This window comes from Neocloeon triangulifer, unplaced genomic scaffold (assembly GCF_031216515.1).
Source record: "Neocloeon triangulifer isolate White Clay Creek 2 clone unplaced genomic scaffold, ASM3121651v1 ptg000017l, whole genome shotgun sequence".
NCBI classification, from domain to species: domain Eukaryota; kingdom Metazoa; phylum Arthropoda; class Insecta; order Ephemeroptera; family Baetidae; genus Neocloeon; species Neocloeon triangulifer.
Window position 1 is genome coordinate 8,986,438 of NW_026775559.1, and position 15,111 is coordinate 9,001,548.

The window sequence follows — 15,111 nt, forward strand, 5'->3', positions numbered from 1 at the left end:
TACCTATTTTGGTTCTATAAAATCCAGGAAACCGTCAAAATTTACCTGAAGTAAATTTGGATAATTAAACTTCCAACCGCAATAAAAAATAGAAGTCCAGCTTTAAACTTATCAAACTTTGGCCGGATTAACTACGTGCTGTGTGAGAACTTGTAATTTACAAGTTAGAAGTCTGTCACCCAGAAGGAAAAATTTATTTTTTAAAGTTTGTGGTGATTTATAGCAAATTTAAAAAAAATTTAATTGAAAATTAATCTACGTGAAGCGAAAAATTAAAAGTCCTGTTTTAAAAAAACTGCGATTTCGCTGGCAGTTAGAAGGGTTTAAGGGCTATGTTTTCTCCAAATGGCAAGTCTGTCGCCCAAAGAAAACTTTGGCTTATTATGATTTTTGCATTTCAAACAAAATTTCCTAAATCGGATTTGCGTTATAATTTGGCAAAGTCACCGAAAAAATTAGATTCTGTCGAGTGACAGGCGCAAAATTTGGTAATCCAACTCACTGAACTACATAAATGTTAAAAATCTCCGCGCAAGTAGTATCAAACCTGGACTTCTTAAAATTTTTTATTGAAATGTGGAAAATTACAAAATTTTATCAAATAATATCTGCGATTAAAAATAAAATGAAAAGTCCAGGTTGCATTCTACTTGCGCGGAGATTTTTTAAATTTATGTAGTTCAGTGAGTTGGATTACCAAATTTTGCGCCTGTCACGCGACAGAATCTAATTTTTTCGGTGACTTTGCCAAATTATAACGCAAATCCGATTTAGGAAATTTTGTTTGAAATGCAAAAATCATAATAAGCCAAAGTTTTCTTTGGGCGACAGACTTGCCATTTGGAGAAAACATAGCCCTTAAACCCTTCTAACTGCCAGCGAAATCGCAGTTTTTTTAAAACAGGACTTTTAATTTTTCGCTTCACGTAGATTAATTTTCAATTAAATTTTTTTTAAATTTGCTATAAATCACCACAAACTTTAAAAAATAAATTTTTCCTTCTGGGTGACAGACTTCTAACTTGTAAATTACAAGTTCTCACACAGCACGTAGTTAATCCGGCCAAAGTTTGATAAGTTTAAAGCTGGACTTCTATTTTTTATTGCGGTTGGAAGTTTAATTATCCAAATTTACTTCAGGTAAATTTTGACGGTTTCCTGGATTTTATAGAACCAAAATAGGTAAAGAAACGAAAATTGGTACTAAGGGTAAACTCGGCAAGCTGAATCAATTGGTGAGGTCAAATTTGACCTAACCTTTCATTTTCATAAAATTTGTGTCAGAAAGTCTATTTTATACTTAACGGAATAAAATTTAGACACCAGAATCGTGTTCCTCGCAAAATTTTAGGCTAGAAAACATTTTGTTTCGTTAAAAAAGTAAAAAAATTAAAAAGTTTAAAAATTAACATGGATATCCCATAAGAGAAATTTTTCGTTTGCGGTTGTAGCTATTTTTCAGTAACAATGCGTTGCAACAATGGGGTGCCCATAGCACCAACAAAACTTCCACAGCTGAACTTCATTCTCCCGCTGAGAAAACTCAAATATCTCCATCCGTTCAAAAATGGCAGTAAATTAAAATGTGTCGTTGAATTTTGGGCCACCCTGTATTTAATTTTCTTATAATTATTTATTTTTCAATTTAAATTCTATTCTCTTTCCTCAATTATCAATATTTAAAAATATAAATTTCTTGATTGTGTTGAAGAGTTTCTGCATAAAAATATCCGTTTCAGATGAGGATGAGTGTGCGATGGACAAATCGACCTGCCATCCAAGTGCACAGTGCATCAACACAGAAGGCAGTTATCAATGTTCCTGCGACGGTCACGGGCCTCAGTGCTCCTTGAGTAAGTACCGATTTAGAAATTTGGAAACAAAAAACACGATGGATTTCACTTTCAAATTTTTTCGTGACGCAGGTTGCATATTTAACGGGGTGGAAGTGGCGGACGGCGGGCAGGTGACCAGCAAGTGCGAAAGGTGCAGGTGCGAGGCGGGTCGGATGGTTTGCCAGCGGCCGGCCTGCGACTGCTCAGACCCCAACGTCAACCACGACTGCTGTCCCGTGTGCGACGAGGTCACCCAGTGCCAACACCAGGAGCTGTCCAACGTCATTTTCCGCGCCGGCGAACAGTGGCTCTACAAATGCCAGACCTGCGAGTGCCTCGTAAGTCTAATTTTATCCTCTTAACTCACACCTAATGCAAAATACAAAGGGAGTGAAATTTTAGGTTGGAATTTAATGAGAAGAGTGAAAAGAATAAGAAATTTTTCATGAAAGTTCTTGTTTTCGATAAATAATATAAAATTAATTTTTCATTTGATTTTGAGTTTTTATGGAATATTATAAATTTTTTTAATAAAGAATAGGTCTAAATTAAATTGGCACAGACAGCATAGTTAATTGTTATAGAATAGTTATTTTATTCTTTATCATTAATTTATTTAACAATAATTTTTTACTCAATCGTCATAGTCAAATGCGCAATGTGACGTGAGTAGAATGAAGTTTGGCATGGTTCGCACAAATATTCTTATTCTAGTCCATATCGCAAAACTTTGCCTCTGCTTTTTTTACCAACGGACCAAATGTACACACGGACGTGTGGGAAATAAAAGTGGCGCAGCTCAATCGACCAACGCGCGCGCGTTTTATTTTTTATTGCCGCACTGCTGCTCGCAAAAGAACCGAGTCTGCCGTGGAAAATCGGGAAAATTATTGCCCTTTTATGTAATCATGCGGGTCATTAGCCCCTTTCCAGCTGGCGAGCAGTAAAAATTAACGATTCCAATCTGGAAAACTGATTGGCCATTTTTCAAGTTATGCAACCTGCGCGTTCAGTGTGTAATACATCAAAGATTTGCATAATTTTCAGGGGGAATTTTAAAGCCAAACAAAACTTGATTAAAATTATTAACAGATATTCAATTTTTTTTTTAAATTAAAATAATATTATTAAATTCTATTTGAAAAAACGTTTTATTTCTATTTTTTCCCGTAAGATTACAAGGTAAATATATTTCAAAAATTCATAAATTTTGCTCATTTTATCATTAAAAAAAACAACGATACATGACTGTATTATTAAATTTCTTATCATGAAACATGGAAAATCGTTCCGGTGAAACAATTTCGGCAAATTTTTTTAAATGCACATGTAATAGTTTTCGAACTAATAAATATAATTATTAAATCAAATCAAATTTTGAATGAATATTATTCCATCATTCCATCCTTCCCCGTTTTTCTGATTTTCCTGTTTTTGCAGAGAGGGGAAAACGGTGCTCAGATTGACTGTTGGAAGATGGACTGCCCGCCGGTGCAGTGCGAGCACCCGGTGATCACCCCCGACGACTGCTGTCCGCGGTGCGAGGACGACCCGTGCACCCTTTTCGAGGGCAACAACACGGTGCCGGGACAACCGTGTCCTTATGCGGGACACTACGTCGTCAGCGGCAGCGAGTGGCGCATCGCTGGCGACAATTGCACTTCGTGCCGGTGTAAAGTAAGACAATCAAAGATGGGAAACAAACGAAACGTTTTAAAAAATCACTCCAGACCATGCGCAGACACGTTTTTCATAAACAGGGTGATTGTTGAATAAATTCTGCCTCTTCTTTAAAATATAAAATTGGCTTTTTGGGAAAAGTCAATTTTTTTTAACTTTCTCCAAATCCTGTAAATATTTACCCATAAGACATTATTGGCGCTCATTTTACAAAATTGGGTTGGAAATTAATGTGTTAAAATTATGTTTGGAAATTCTAGAATGATTTTTTTTCAACAAATCAATTAATGTATTAGTGCTTTTTTCTAGAATTGCCACTTGAAATTTCAGAACAATACGGAATAACCAAAGTTTCCAGCCCCATAAATTCTCAAGTAGACTATTATTTTTACCTATCATAATTTAACAAGGAGCATGATTTGACAATATATTAATGCTGAAGCTTGCTGGGCGCGCTAACTTGCATTTGATTAACCCGTTTTTTTTTACTAATTCCCCCGTTAAAGCGAATGGTCGGCGCGACTAAACAATGTGTGAATGTAATTTGGGCTCTCTATTTTAGGTGCCGTACTGCGACCGTCTGGTGAGCAATAGCGCGTTTTGTGTGCATCGGTAATCACTTAACCCAATCCCCTCACTCTCACTGCTGCTGCTACTAACTCTGTCTTGACTGAATCAATCAATCATCTGCCTCTATATATTAACCATTTCTCACTCTCACATCAACAAGCGACAGTGGATTGACCAAAATTGACCCCAAAATTCAAACGAGATGGCCGGGAATCCGTTTTTTTATTATTACTCTCACTCTCTACCTTCTTTAACATCTGATCTGCATGTTTTCTTTGAAATCTTGCGAAATCAGAGGGTACAATTTGCAAGGTTTTAATTTATTACCACTCATATAAAAATCAATCAATTTTTAAATTTACAAATATTAAAAAATGATATTAATTTTTTTTTTATAATTTGATAACATCATTGAAGCATTACTTTGGTGTTTAATTTACTGTTCTTCCTTTTTTCTCTATTAAAAATTTTAAGTCCAGATTTTATCAAATTTTAAACTCTGAAATATAGTTACTCGTTATCAAATAAAATTTGATTTTTAATGAAAAGTTTCAAACAAACCTTTTGTGTGATTGGGATTAAATAATTCGTTATTTATAAGCAAATTGTTCCTCTGTTTTATTGCACCGTGTGAGATGTACGTGTATCAATTGATCAGCAATTATTAAAAATTAATTAACTCAAATCAATTGACCAGCAAAGCGCCTGCTGTGCTGACAGCTCCAGAATGTAAATCCTGTTCACTTTGTAGTTTGCAACTTTTAGAATGCGCGTGTTGCATTCGGGAGCTGTTCGCACTTTTCTAAATGATAGGCAGCACACTGGTCTAATTAATATATATTAATTTTTACACTACTTGAAACTCTCTTCTCTCTCTCTCTCGCAACACACTTCACTTCTCATATATGACTCTGTGGGCACCAACTTCACTCTGATTGGCGCACGCTGGCACTACTTTTGCGACACAACTTTGACTTTCTTGACTTTGGTGTGGCCTCTGTTTGTTTATCTTAAGTTGAGGATTTTTCATTTGTGAATTTAATATATTATTAAAAAAAAATCCTCAACTTGAGGGCCTTGAAGCACTTGCATTGATTGGTGTTGCTGAATTAAAAAAAAAAAAACTGAACGAGATTCACGTCAGACTCACACTTGTCATAGCTTGCACGTAGCTTCCGCAGAGCTGCTGTCTAAAATCAATATCCGCGCGCAAATAATTTTAGAGCTGCAAAATGTTCCGCTTCAATAAATCTAGAGGCTCGCTTCTTGTTTTTACATTTGCTTGGCTGAATATGAAATTTGGAAAATCTTCATTGCTATTTGCACATTATAATGGATGAGATTCAAACTCCAGAGGTTTTTAAAAGACGTAAAAATTTTTTTAAATAAAATTACTGATTTTTCATATTCAATGTTACATAATTGGGTCAATTGAAAAGTAAATAGTTCATAATAATAATAATTTTGGACTGATTACATTTAAAAAATAAATTTTTTTTGAGGGCACTTACACAAATTTGTATTATTCAGACTTTTGGTTGAAATAGAAGAGAAATTGATTAAAGCAAATAAAATATGAAAAATTCTAAATGAAATGAAAATTTTGATGTACCATTTTTAGATGAATTAATTTTCATATTTTAAAACCTAATTTATAAAGATGTGTTGAACAAAATAAAATATAAAATGAAGATATTCAAAATTTCAATAAAAAATAATTGAAAAATGAACAAATAGAGCGCTTATTGGCTGGATATTGATTTTAATTTTGGCGCTACGAGACTGAACTCGAGTGATGAACTGTCAGGATTGTTTTTTTTTTCTATTTTCACTATCTGCAATGTGCACAGTACACTCTGTTGACCACGCTTTTGACCTCTGGGCACTGCTGACGGTGGGTCTCGGTGTTGCAGGATGGACGGCTCGGCTGCAGTTATGGCAACCAGTGCGTTGGTGCTGCTAATCTCGTGGACGACAGCGTCCGGCAGCGCCCCCAGCCGCCCCCGGCCCTGCCACGGCAGCCCCCAACACCGCAAACACTGGCTGGTGCGAGCGCCGGTGACCCCCGAAGACCGACCGACGCCCCTTCTTCGGCCGCGCCGCCGACGCCGGGTGGCAGATAAGGCGGAGCGACACACCCTCAGCAGGCCTCTGACCCTCTGAGAGCAAATATTTATTATAATTATGTACATTATATTTATTAGAAGGGGTGAAGCCTTCATTCCAACAGACTGATTAATATGTAAAATTAATATTAAAAAAATTAATTATATATTTAAAATTTCTGAAATGGGGAGGGTGCCGCGAGGAAAATTGTTTCTTTTGCTAATTTGAATTTGAGATCCGTCGGCATCGTCCGATTTCAGAACGAATTATCGAAGAGGATGAAACTGCCTGAAAATCATATTTCACGTTTTTATAATCCTGTGGAAATTTGTGTGGTTGCCTCATCTTCCCAGATCTGGAAAATGAATTGTGATTTTTAGGGGGCTTTCAGTCCCATTTAAAAATTATGAAAAAAGAAGTCAACTTTGAAATTACATTCCTCTCTTTCTCTTTCTGATAAATAAAGTCAGTTTTAATCTTGCGAAAGAATACTTTTGCAGGTGCGTCGTTGGTCGAGGGACGCGTACAATTTTAATTACTCTTTAATCAAATTAAAAAATTTTGACGCATGGAGTTTTCAATCGATGAACTACTTGCAAGAATAAGACTTTGAGCGTTTCGAGGCAGCGGAATTTGACAAAGCCACTAGTCAAATTTGTGATTAGTCAAATTGACTTCCAGCGCTAAAATACCACATGTGTAAAAAATAAAATATTATTTATTCGTTTGATTGATTTTTCTGCGGTGAGATTAAAAAAGTAAAAAACTTGATCCGCTTTGGCGGAATTCACACCACTTAGTACTCTAGGCCTTCACGAAAAAATGTGGAAATCGTTTGCCTGCAATTTATGTCGCTCTACGAAAAAAAAATCCAAAGTGTCTTCCTAACGAACAGTTAACTATGTGACAGAAATCGATATCATGAACGTTTTCTTTTCAAAAACTAAGAAAGAGGAAAAAGATCGAATTTGTCCAGCGAATGGCTATATCTACCAAAATAAACTTGTTCATTCTATTTCAAAAGATGGAAGTAAAAAAAAACTGTAACCCTCTATTATATTATCATTGACTGAAAAGCGTTGAACCGATCGTGAAGGAAAGCAAGAAATATCATTTCTGACGAGGAAACCGCAGGAACGCACATCTTATTGATTCAATTGGATTAAAAATCAAAATAAATAATTTTCAAAATTCCGTTCAGTGCTGACACTTGGGAAAAGCTGCCTAGAGAGTAAGTAGTCAATAAAATTACTCAAACTCAAAGTAAATTTTGAAACATTTTAGTGCATAGTGTTGAAAGAGAGACTTTCGCTGCATATCCAAATTATTATCTGTTAGGGTCAATTAAAAGCAACTTTGGAAATTCAAAACAGCCTCCTGTTTTTCGGCGAAACTATAAAATAAAATTGTTGGAGAGCACAAAGTAAATAAAATTGTGCAGCGCAATGGTCGTGATGCATTTTATCAATAAATTATCTGCTTCAAACAAATCGACTTTTTTGAAGAAAACAAAAAAGAACCTCACGCCAGAGTTAACGAAAAGAGAATCACAGAAAACGAATCACTACTTATCATGATCTAGTCCATCAGAGCTATTGGCCTCTGATCTCTGACAAAGTATTAAGAGAGAAAGACACTTCTGATGTATTGTTGCAAAAATAATAACCACTCCAAGTTTGGTTTTCTTCACAGGCCTACTACTTAAGAGAATAAAAAAACACCATGTATCAAATAAATAAAAAAAAAATCCTGTCTGTAAATAATGACGATTCTTCTTTCCGAGTTGTAAATAAGTAAGGGAAAATGATGTAAACCAGAGAGTTACGAAAAAATTAAAAAATAAAATAAAAAGTAGCTGGTTCAAAGAGTTACTTCTTATATGAAATTATACTGGTTCATTCATTCTCATGCACTGTAAAGAATTATCCGCGCGCAGGCCATTTACATACAAAGCAGCCACACACTCCAGCGAACAATCGAAAATGAATGAACAAAAAAGTCGAAGAGTCTCGAATAAAAATAATAAACTTTAGGTTCGTCTCCATGTTGGTTGGTTTTTAAGGTTTTTTATTCACGAGCGGAGGATCTGAGTTTTAGTCACTTGACATGTGCAGACCTTTTGGTGTAACAAGATGTAATGTTTATCATCGCCTTTGTTGTAAAAAGAATGTGTGCCAATTATTATTACTATGAATAAAACAAAAAGAGTAATAGAAGAAAACTTGCATATTTTTTTTAATTCAAACTCTCACCTCTAACTCGAAACTTTTGCTTTCTCTATTTTGCGTTTAGATAGATTATTTTTCAGTAAAAAATTTAATTTTTCCTCAATTCAATTATATTATAATTAGAAAATCAGCCTACTTGATAAAAATTGGAATATTTTAACTTTAAAATTAAATTTGTTTTGCCTTCTAACGTATAACGCATTAATTGAGAATTAAAAAAATTTATATTAGGTTGTTAGGTGAAATTAAAACTCAATCGGAATTATCGGTGTTTCATTATCATCTATCCTCTTTTGCGAGAGTTTTATTGAATTAATCGTTCATCCAGCACAAGAAAATTATGTACGCGGAAATTTGCCGCGGCATGCAGGTGTCGCCTGATAAGTAGCACGTCTCAATTACAATCTCAGCGTTGCCATAAGAACACATATATGTATAGGTAAAGTGTGTGTTGTGTGTGAATAAATTCCCAGCCTCTTAACATAATTGAATTGACTCAATCAAGGGAGCGCCGTCTCATCTTTATGCAGCGGATTATTCGTCAAAGTAATAATTAATCAATCAACAAACTTAGTGCAACATCGAATGTGTGTGGGAAGGTTAGTATTCGTATTCCGAGCGTGGGGGTGCCAAGCGCGGCATGTAAAACCGGTAGGCAGAGTCGCGACGAGCGTCCAGTTCCTGGAAAACAAAATGAAAAAACTTTTTAATGGATGTTGATTAGAGGATATTAAAATTATTAAAAACATAAAATTTTGCTTAATAAATGAAAAGGGCAAAATTTATGCCTCACTTCCTTATTTGATGAAGTCTTGTAAAGTGAAATTCTAATTTATTTTTTAACCCAGAGATCTTTGCTATTTAAAACGCAACCTGCCGAGGACACAAAAAAGAATTTTCGGTTGCTTAAGTTTTTAAATCTCTTCAATAAATTAAAATTTATAGTCATGTGTGTGTTCAAGATTTTATTTTTCAGGGCTGCACGAATTATTTAATGATTAAAAAACGAACATTACATGAAATTGAAATTACCTGCTCATTATTCAGAAGTTGTGGCGCAGGTGCCGCTAAATCTCTGACGTCCGGCGATACAGTCGCGGGTTGAAGAAAATCAGATTCATTTTCAGCAAGTAACCTTTTGAACAAATTTTAAATTTAATTTTTTTTTTCAATAATTTTTGTTTGGTGCAGCAAAATTGATTACAAAAATTTAAAAGCGAACCTTTTCTGATGTTGCAGCGCGTGAAAGAGTCGCCCCAGGGTTGGATCAGACCTCTTTGCTGCAACCCCACGGCAAATTGGAGCGAAGACAAACCTCCTGAAGTGGAAGAGAGATCAAAATTAATTTTTCTTTACAGGAAATGTCGAGAAGATAAGAATTGGAGCTCATAGGGCTGTAGATATAAAAACTGGAACTATATTCAAACAGTTCTTTTTCTTTTAAATTTTCTTTTCAAGGGTTAAAAATAAATAAAAATATATATTTAGCTCTGCCTTTCCTAAAATTTTACAGTCATACTCATTTATATCAAGTACACCTGTACACACACAATTAGACATCTCATATTCATCAAAACATACTTAGTAAATTCTAGTTGTGGTGTTTTGCTGTTAAATGGATTATGCTTCCCATGCAAAGGGCCTGGCCGCCGCAATTGGCAAATGTATGCATTAATTTCAACGCAGACGAAACCTGAGTAGCAGACACAGGCTTTGTTTGGTTATTTGTTTCTCAAGTGGTCAGCATAGGCTGCCGGATTTAATAAAGCACGCCCGGAGTGGCACAATTTAGAGCATCATTGGCATGGGGACCCATGGGGACGCAGGTACGCAAATAATAAAGAGCGACGGTGCCTTTGTCGGGGATTATTCGGCGGCTGTGTTTTCATTAGGTACTCACCGACAGTCAATCGCTCTCTTTTGTTGGTGGGAGGCCGAGATTGCGGCGAGCAGCACACAAGCGGCCAGCAACACCCGCGGACCCGATGTCACCGAAATCGCCATCGAAGAAGCTGAAAAATCACTCGCAAACTTAATGCCTGCCCACGTGCCGTCCGTCTACGTACAAAGGGACATCAAAGAAACTGATATTGCAAAGCGTTTCCAGCTTGGCAGAGATTCAAAATGAGAAAAAGGTTCTTATTGGAGGATTTAACTTCAAGAATTAGCAAAACTTCTTGATATCGTCAAGTAGAAGGAATATTAAAAAGATTTATATGGAAGATTTTAAATTTTAAACAATGATTGATAATTTTGCACTTGATGTATTTGAAATCAACAAATAATCAAAAGCTTCATCAACTGCAAATTAATTATTTTAACTTTTGCATGAATTTGAAGAAAATAAATACTTAATTATATTTCGATTGTTGTAAAGATAGTTAAATTCTTATTACTTTTATTATAAATTATCATAGTATTTTGCATAAAATATTTGTTGTCACTCAACTCGATAAATTGGGTGATACTTTCACTTTTTGCTTATAAAAATACTATAAAAATGCCAGAGTAAGTAAATGAAATGTCGTAAAATATCTATGCTTGAAACTCGCAACCAACGATAAATTCCATGAATTATTATGAAATGTTTGCAATTTCTCTCTTGAACATTATGCATTTATGCAGATGCTCCTCGAGCAATTACGCCCTCGTTTCCTTGGTCGCACCTGTTCAAGAAAAAAACTGCTTCTGTGAGCACATAGGCTGTTCCGCCGAGCAAGGGCGTCGGGCAGGTTGCATAAAATTGCCACCGGCAATAAAAGCGCGTATAAGTAACTTCCGATCTTTTCACTTCTATTGAATGGCAAATGCCAGGAGTGAATCCAGCCAACAGACGCGCGTTCGGTCGCTCAATTTCAATGCACGTCTAACTTTCCAACAGCCGCTGGGCTTCGAAAAAGTTTGCTTTTGAAATTATTTTTGGATACTTCATAGTTTCCTGGAACGCGCGATTTTGAGTCGATTGGCAATTTTTACGTAAAAGGAAACTTATAAACTTACTGGATATATTGCCACTAAAATACGTATTCTTCTATCTTTAGATGAATCAATTTTCATGCCTAGCGTTGTATTTGAATATAAGACATAGCGTTTCAAATTAATATTAAAACAAAAGAAATTTAAAAATAGTGGAAAATAAGTATTTTTATTTTATGACACATGAGTTTCTGTGAATTCTTTAATACACATAAAAATTATGCACAACCAAACTGTTTTTTTTTTTTATTAAAAGGAATAAGTCTACTGGGTAGGATTCTGAGGAACATGATATTTTCAGGTTTTTCCCCTCTCCTTAAGGCATTTTCCATTTTTTTCATCATTTACTTTGTCCCTCTAAAGTTACATCAAACATAAGAGAAAGAAAAATAAAAATAAAACACTGAGCTTGATTAAAACTTTCTTTTGGCGTAAGTATGGACTTATTTGCAGTGGGTATATAGTGTGTGTGGGTGTGCGATTTAATTTATTCTTACTGCAGGCTAAAAATAAGAGAAATTCATTTGTTGTTTTTTTATAGAAAGAAACAATCGATTTTTCTTTGGTTAGTGCATGGACTTTACTGTTAAACAAAAATCAATAACAATTATTTCTCTGAAATCCTTATTGTGCTTACTAAAAAGCGCTAAAAAGTAAAACTACTCTGAATATAAAAAACTATTTTGAAATTTTATGAATAAAGCAATCATAATTCCAAAATTTTTTTGCTAGGAAACTAGCTTTGTTACAAAAATCTGTACGTTTTGCTTTAAGATTTATTCCAATACGTTTTTACTGCATTGAACTTATTTGTCCCAGAGGTACATACTCTGTTTGCTTGATTGCCTGCTGAACGTGCTTATTATAAATTTTTTTTTATCAAAATAACTATATAGATTTTATTTTAGGGGTTATGTTCACGTGCGTGGTTGCATTTTTATTGACACGATACCCAAAACAGAGGCGCAAAATAACATTGATAATTTCAATCAGAAATTTTTGTAATATTAAAAATATTGCCGTTTTTGGTGTTTGAATGAACCTGAGCAGTATTTTTTTTTTCTTATTAAATCAGTACTCTGATTTGGCAGAGATAATTAAGTGGATAATTGTTTCGATCATTCGAAATCGAAGACCTGAAGTATAATTCTGTAAGGCTGAATATAGAATGGTAAATTCCTTTTACAGAACGAAAATGATTTTTTGAACTTCTACACCCCACCTTTTGTGGCCTGCCTATTCATGTCATTCAAAAACTATCTGCTCTGATAGTCCTGCAGATTGTTTATTTTATTTTAAAGATCCATGTGTTTCTGCATAATATAAATTTACCTACAAATCTAATAAATCAAAACCTTCACCACAATGTTTCTTTGCAACTTTCCATCGAAGTTGGAAATCAAAGCAGGACTTTGAAAATACACGAGCGAATAAGTGTTTCTCACCTGTGTGCTGCCTGTGTTGATGTCACCGAAGGCTGGATGCGACAGAGGGTGCAAGTGCTGGCGTCGAGACGTTTATGTACCTGCTGCGGTGGGCGCCCCGAGAAAAAGTCCGAGCGCATATGCGCGGAACCGAAGGTATTAAGAGCAGATTTCAGGGGGCCGCCTTCTTCGTTTTTCTTCTAGCCCTTTCACGTGTACCTCCGCTTTGCACACCCACGCTCGTCTTAAATTGTTATTTAGCTGCTTGTTTTGCATGCAGCAGGTGAGATACACAAAGCGCGCGCGAGCACAATCAACGCGACACGTTATCTCATTAAACGACGCATATATCAAAAAAGTTTTTCCCTCTCAAAGCGCGTTGAAAGTGAGAGAAGAGAGCGCAGAAACGGCAAGAGGCGCGTTTTTGAGTATCCACTTTTGACGTTTTCATCCCCTCATTATGATATGACGCACTCAATGCGATGAACATTTTACGAGCTCGCGGTAACTTTTTTATGAAACAAGGAAACTGCGACTTGAAATTTCAAATTTATATGATTTTGCTCTCACAAGGAGAATTATTATCAAAGTATTTTCACCTATTTTTTTCCTGAAAGCTTTCATCATAAGTAACAAAAAATGGATTTTTATAGCGGCGAAATCTGAAGTAGGTTTCCAAAATAATGCATTGATTTAATTTCAACCCCTTAATTCAACTTAAAATGAGATATCAACGCAGCAATAGATTGAACGCTGAAATATAATTTTCCCTTCTTTTATTTTTTGACTTGATTTGTGAAGAATAAATTCTACCACAGAGGATGCACCCGGCAATATAATTTCAAGATATAGCCAAAATGTAGCTCAATTTTTGATAAGACACACCTACAATTTCACATTTTTCCCACGGCCGTTTTTAAGCAATCGCCGCCTGTCCCTACGCCTTTTGAAAAAAAAACTTCCCGCGTAAGGGCATTGTGTGATTCACCATTTGATTTGGCACACCAAGGAGATCAATATGCTAGAAGTCGATTTCATCAAAATCTGAACATTTTTACCATTTTTAAAACACATTTTGTTAATTAAATTAATTGGAAATCTCTTTTTAGATTAATAACATTCTAAATTGAGAATTAATAAGTTTTAATAATCTTGAAATAATTTTCAGAGTGCTGTTTGTTACATCATAATTTGTTTAGCTTTTATTTCATTGCATTAGAATTGATTAAATTTTATAAAAGTGCGACCCTAACATTTATGATAATTTTTGTGTAAAATGATTTAAACATGATTATTATTTATCATAAATTGATCATGAGATTTGATTTGACGAGTAAATATTAAATGAACAACTATTTTTTTTTTAAATCATTAAAAAATCATATAGTGAAAAAGTGAAATTGTCTAAAGCATTGTACAAGAGAAAAAATAGAACATCAGCAAGTTTTTTAAAAACCAAATTTTTCATTCAAGTAGAATCTTAAAAAAATTATCATTTAATTTTTAATTTAAGCATCAAAATACTTCTCATAAAAAGCAAACTGCTCATTGAGCATGTACTCTCTACATCTCAAACTTAATCACAATAAATAATTTTGTTTCAATTTGAGACTTGATGGTCAACAAATCTGAAAGATCCATTAAAATATTTAGGCTGGCTGCCAATTCTCTCTTTGATGTGATATTTTCTAAATAAACATTGACCTATTGTGAGAGAATAAGTTGAAATAACTTAAAATAAAGAAGAGAAAATGAATATAACAAAATTATAAAAAGAAAACGAGAAAAAGTGTTGAGAGCAACTGCATCTCAAATGTGTAACAGTACAACGAGAAGCCGAAAGTATTGATAGAGCGCAGGTCTCCTTAAGTGCTGTGTGTCCCGTGATAAAAAGAGCGTTTCTTCGTCAGAGATTCATGAGCCTAACAAGATTGTTAGACCCTTCCTGGTGAGGTGCTCACGCGTGTGTTGTTCTCTCGCCGAGAGAGATGATTGCGCGGCCTAAGCAGCATTTGATGATGGTCCATCACCTTCCCAGGGGACATTCCTCCCACACGCGCGGGAGCAGGACATAAATGCGTACGCAGTTTTGTATGCCGTGCCTCCTGTGAACTATTTTTACTTAGGCGGAACTTCAACGAAAAATTTCACTAAAAAAGGACAGGTGAAAATTTTAATTTCATTTAAAATAATTATATAACAGCAAAATCAGATTTTCTATTACAAAAAATGTCGTGTCTTATAATAGGCACACGCTTAAAAAGGCTTATCTTTAAGGTCTGGTGAACCCAC

At 34.9% G+C, this 15,111-nt stretch overlaps 2 protein-coding genes across 5 annotated transcripts in view; one reads left to right on the plus strand and one right to left on the minus strand.

Annotated features, from left to right (window-relative positions):
• LOC132203401 (protein kinase C-binding protein NELL1-like) overlaps positions 1–8,406 on the plus strand; it is a 38,253-nt gene extending 29,847 nt beyond the window's left edge. For 2 of the 4 annotated variants that reach the window (XM_059631176.1, XM_059631179.1), the window contains 5 exons: positions 1,740–1,853; positions 1,926–2,173; positions 3,276–3,512; positions 4,078–4,127; positions 5,999–8,406. In XM_059631176.1, the coding sequence (XP_059487159.1) occupies positions 1,740–1,853; positions 1,926–2,173; positions 3,276–3,512; positions 4,078–4,127; positions 5,999–6,248 (899 nt within the window). In that variant the 3' untranslated portion in view covers positions 6,249–8,406. The remainder of the gene's footprint in view (positions 1–1,739; positions 1,854–1,925; positions 2,174–3,275; positions 3,513–4,077; positions 4,128–5,998) is intronic. The other 2 variants (XM_059631177.1, XM_059631178.1) reach the window with 2 other exon arrangements.
• A 289-nt stretch (positions 8,407–8,695) lies between these two features.
• Positions 8,696–12,881, minus strand: LOC132203449 (uncharacterized). The gene is made up of 5 exons (XM_059631250.1): positions 12,841–12,881; positions 10,320–10,431; positions 9,642–9,737; positions 9,452–9,554; positions 8,696–9,100 (listed from the first exon to the last, which is right to left on the minus strand). Exons 2-5 carry the CDS (start codon positions 10,421–10,423, stop codon positions 9,020–9,022), a joined length of 384 nt encoding a protein of 127 aa, XP_059487233.1. The 5' UTR covers positions 10,424–10,431; positions 12,841–12,881; the 3' UTR covers positions 8,696–9,019.
• Positions 12,882–15,111: the final 2,230 nt, after the last annotated feature.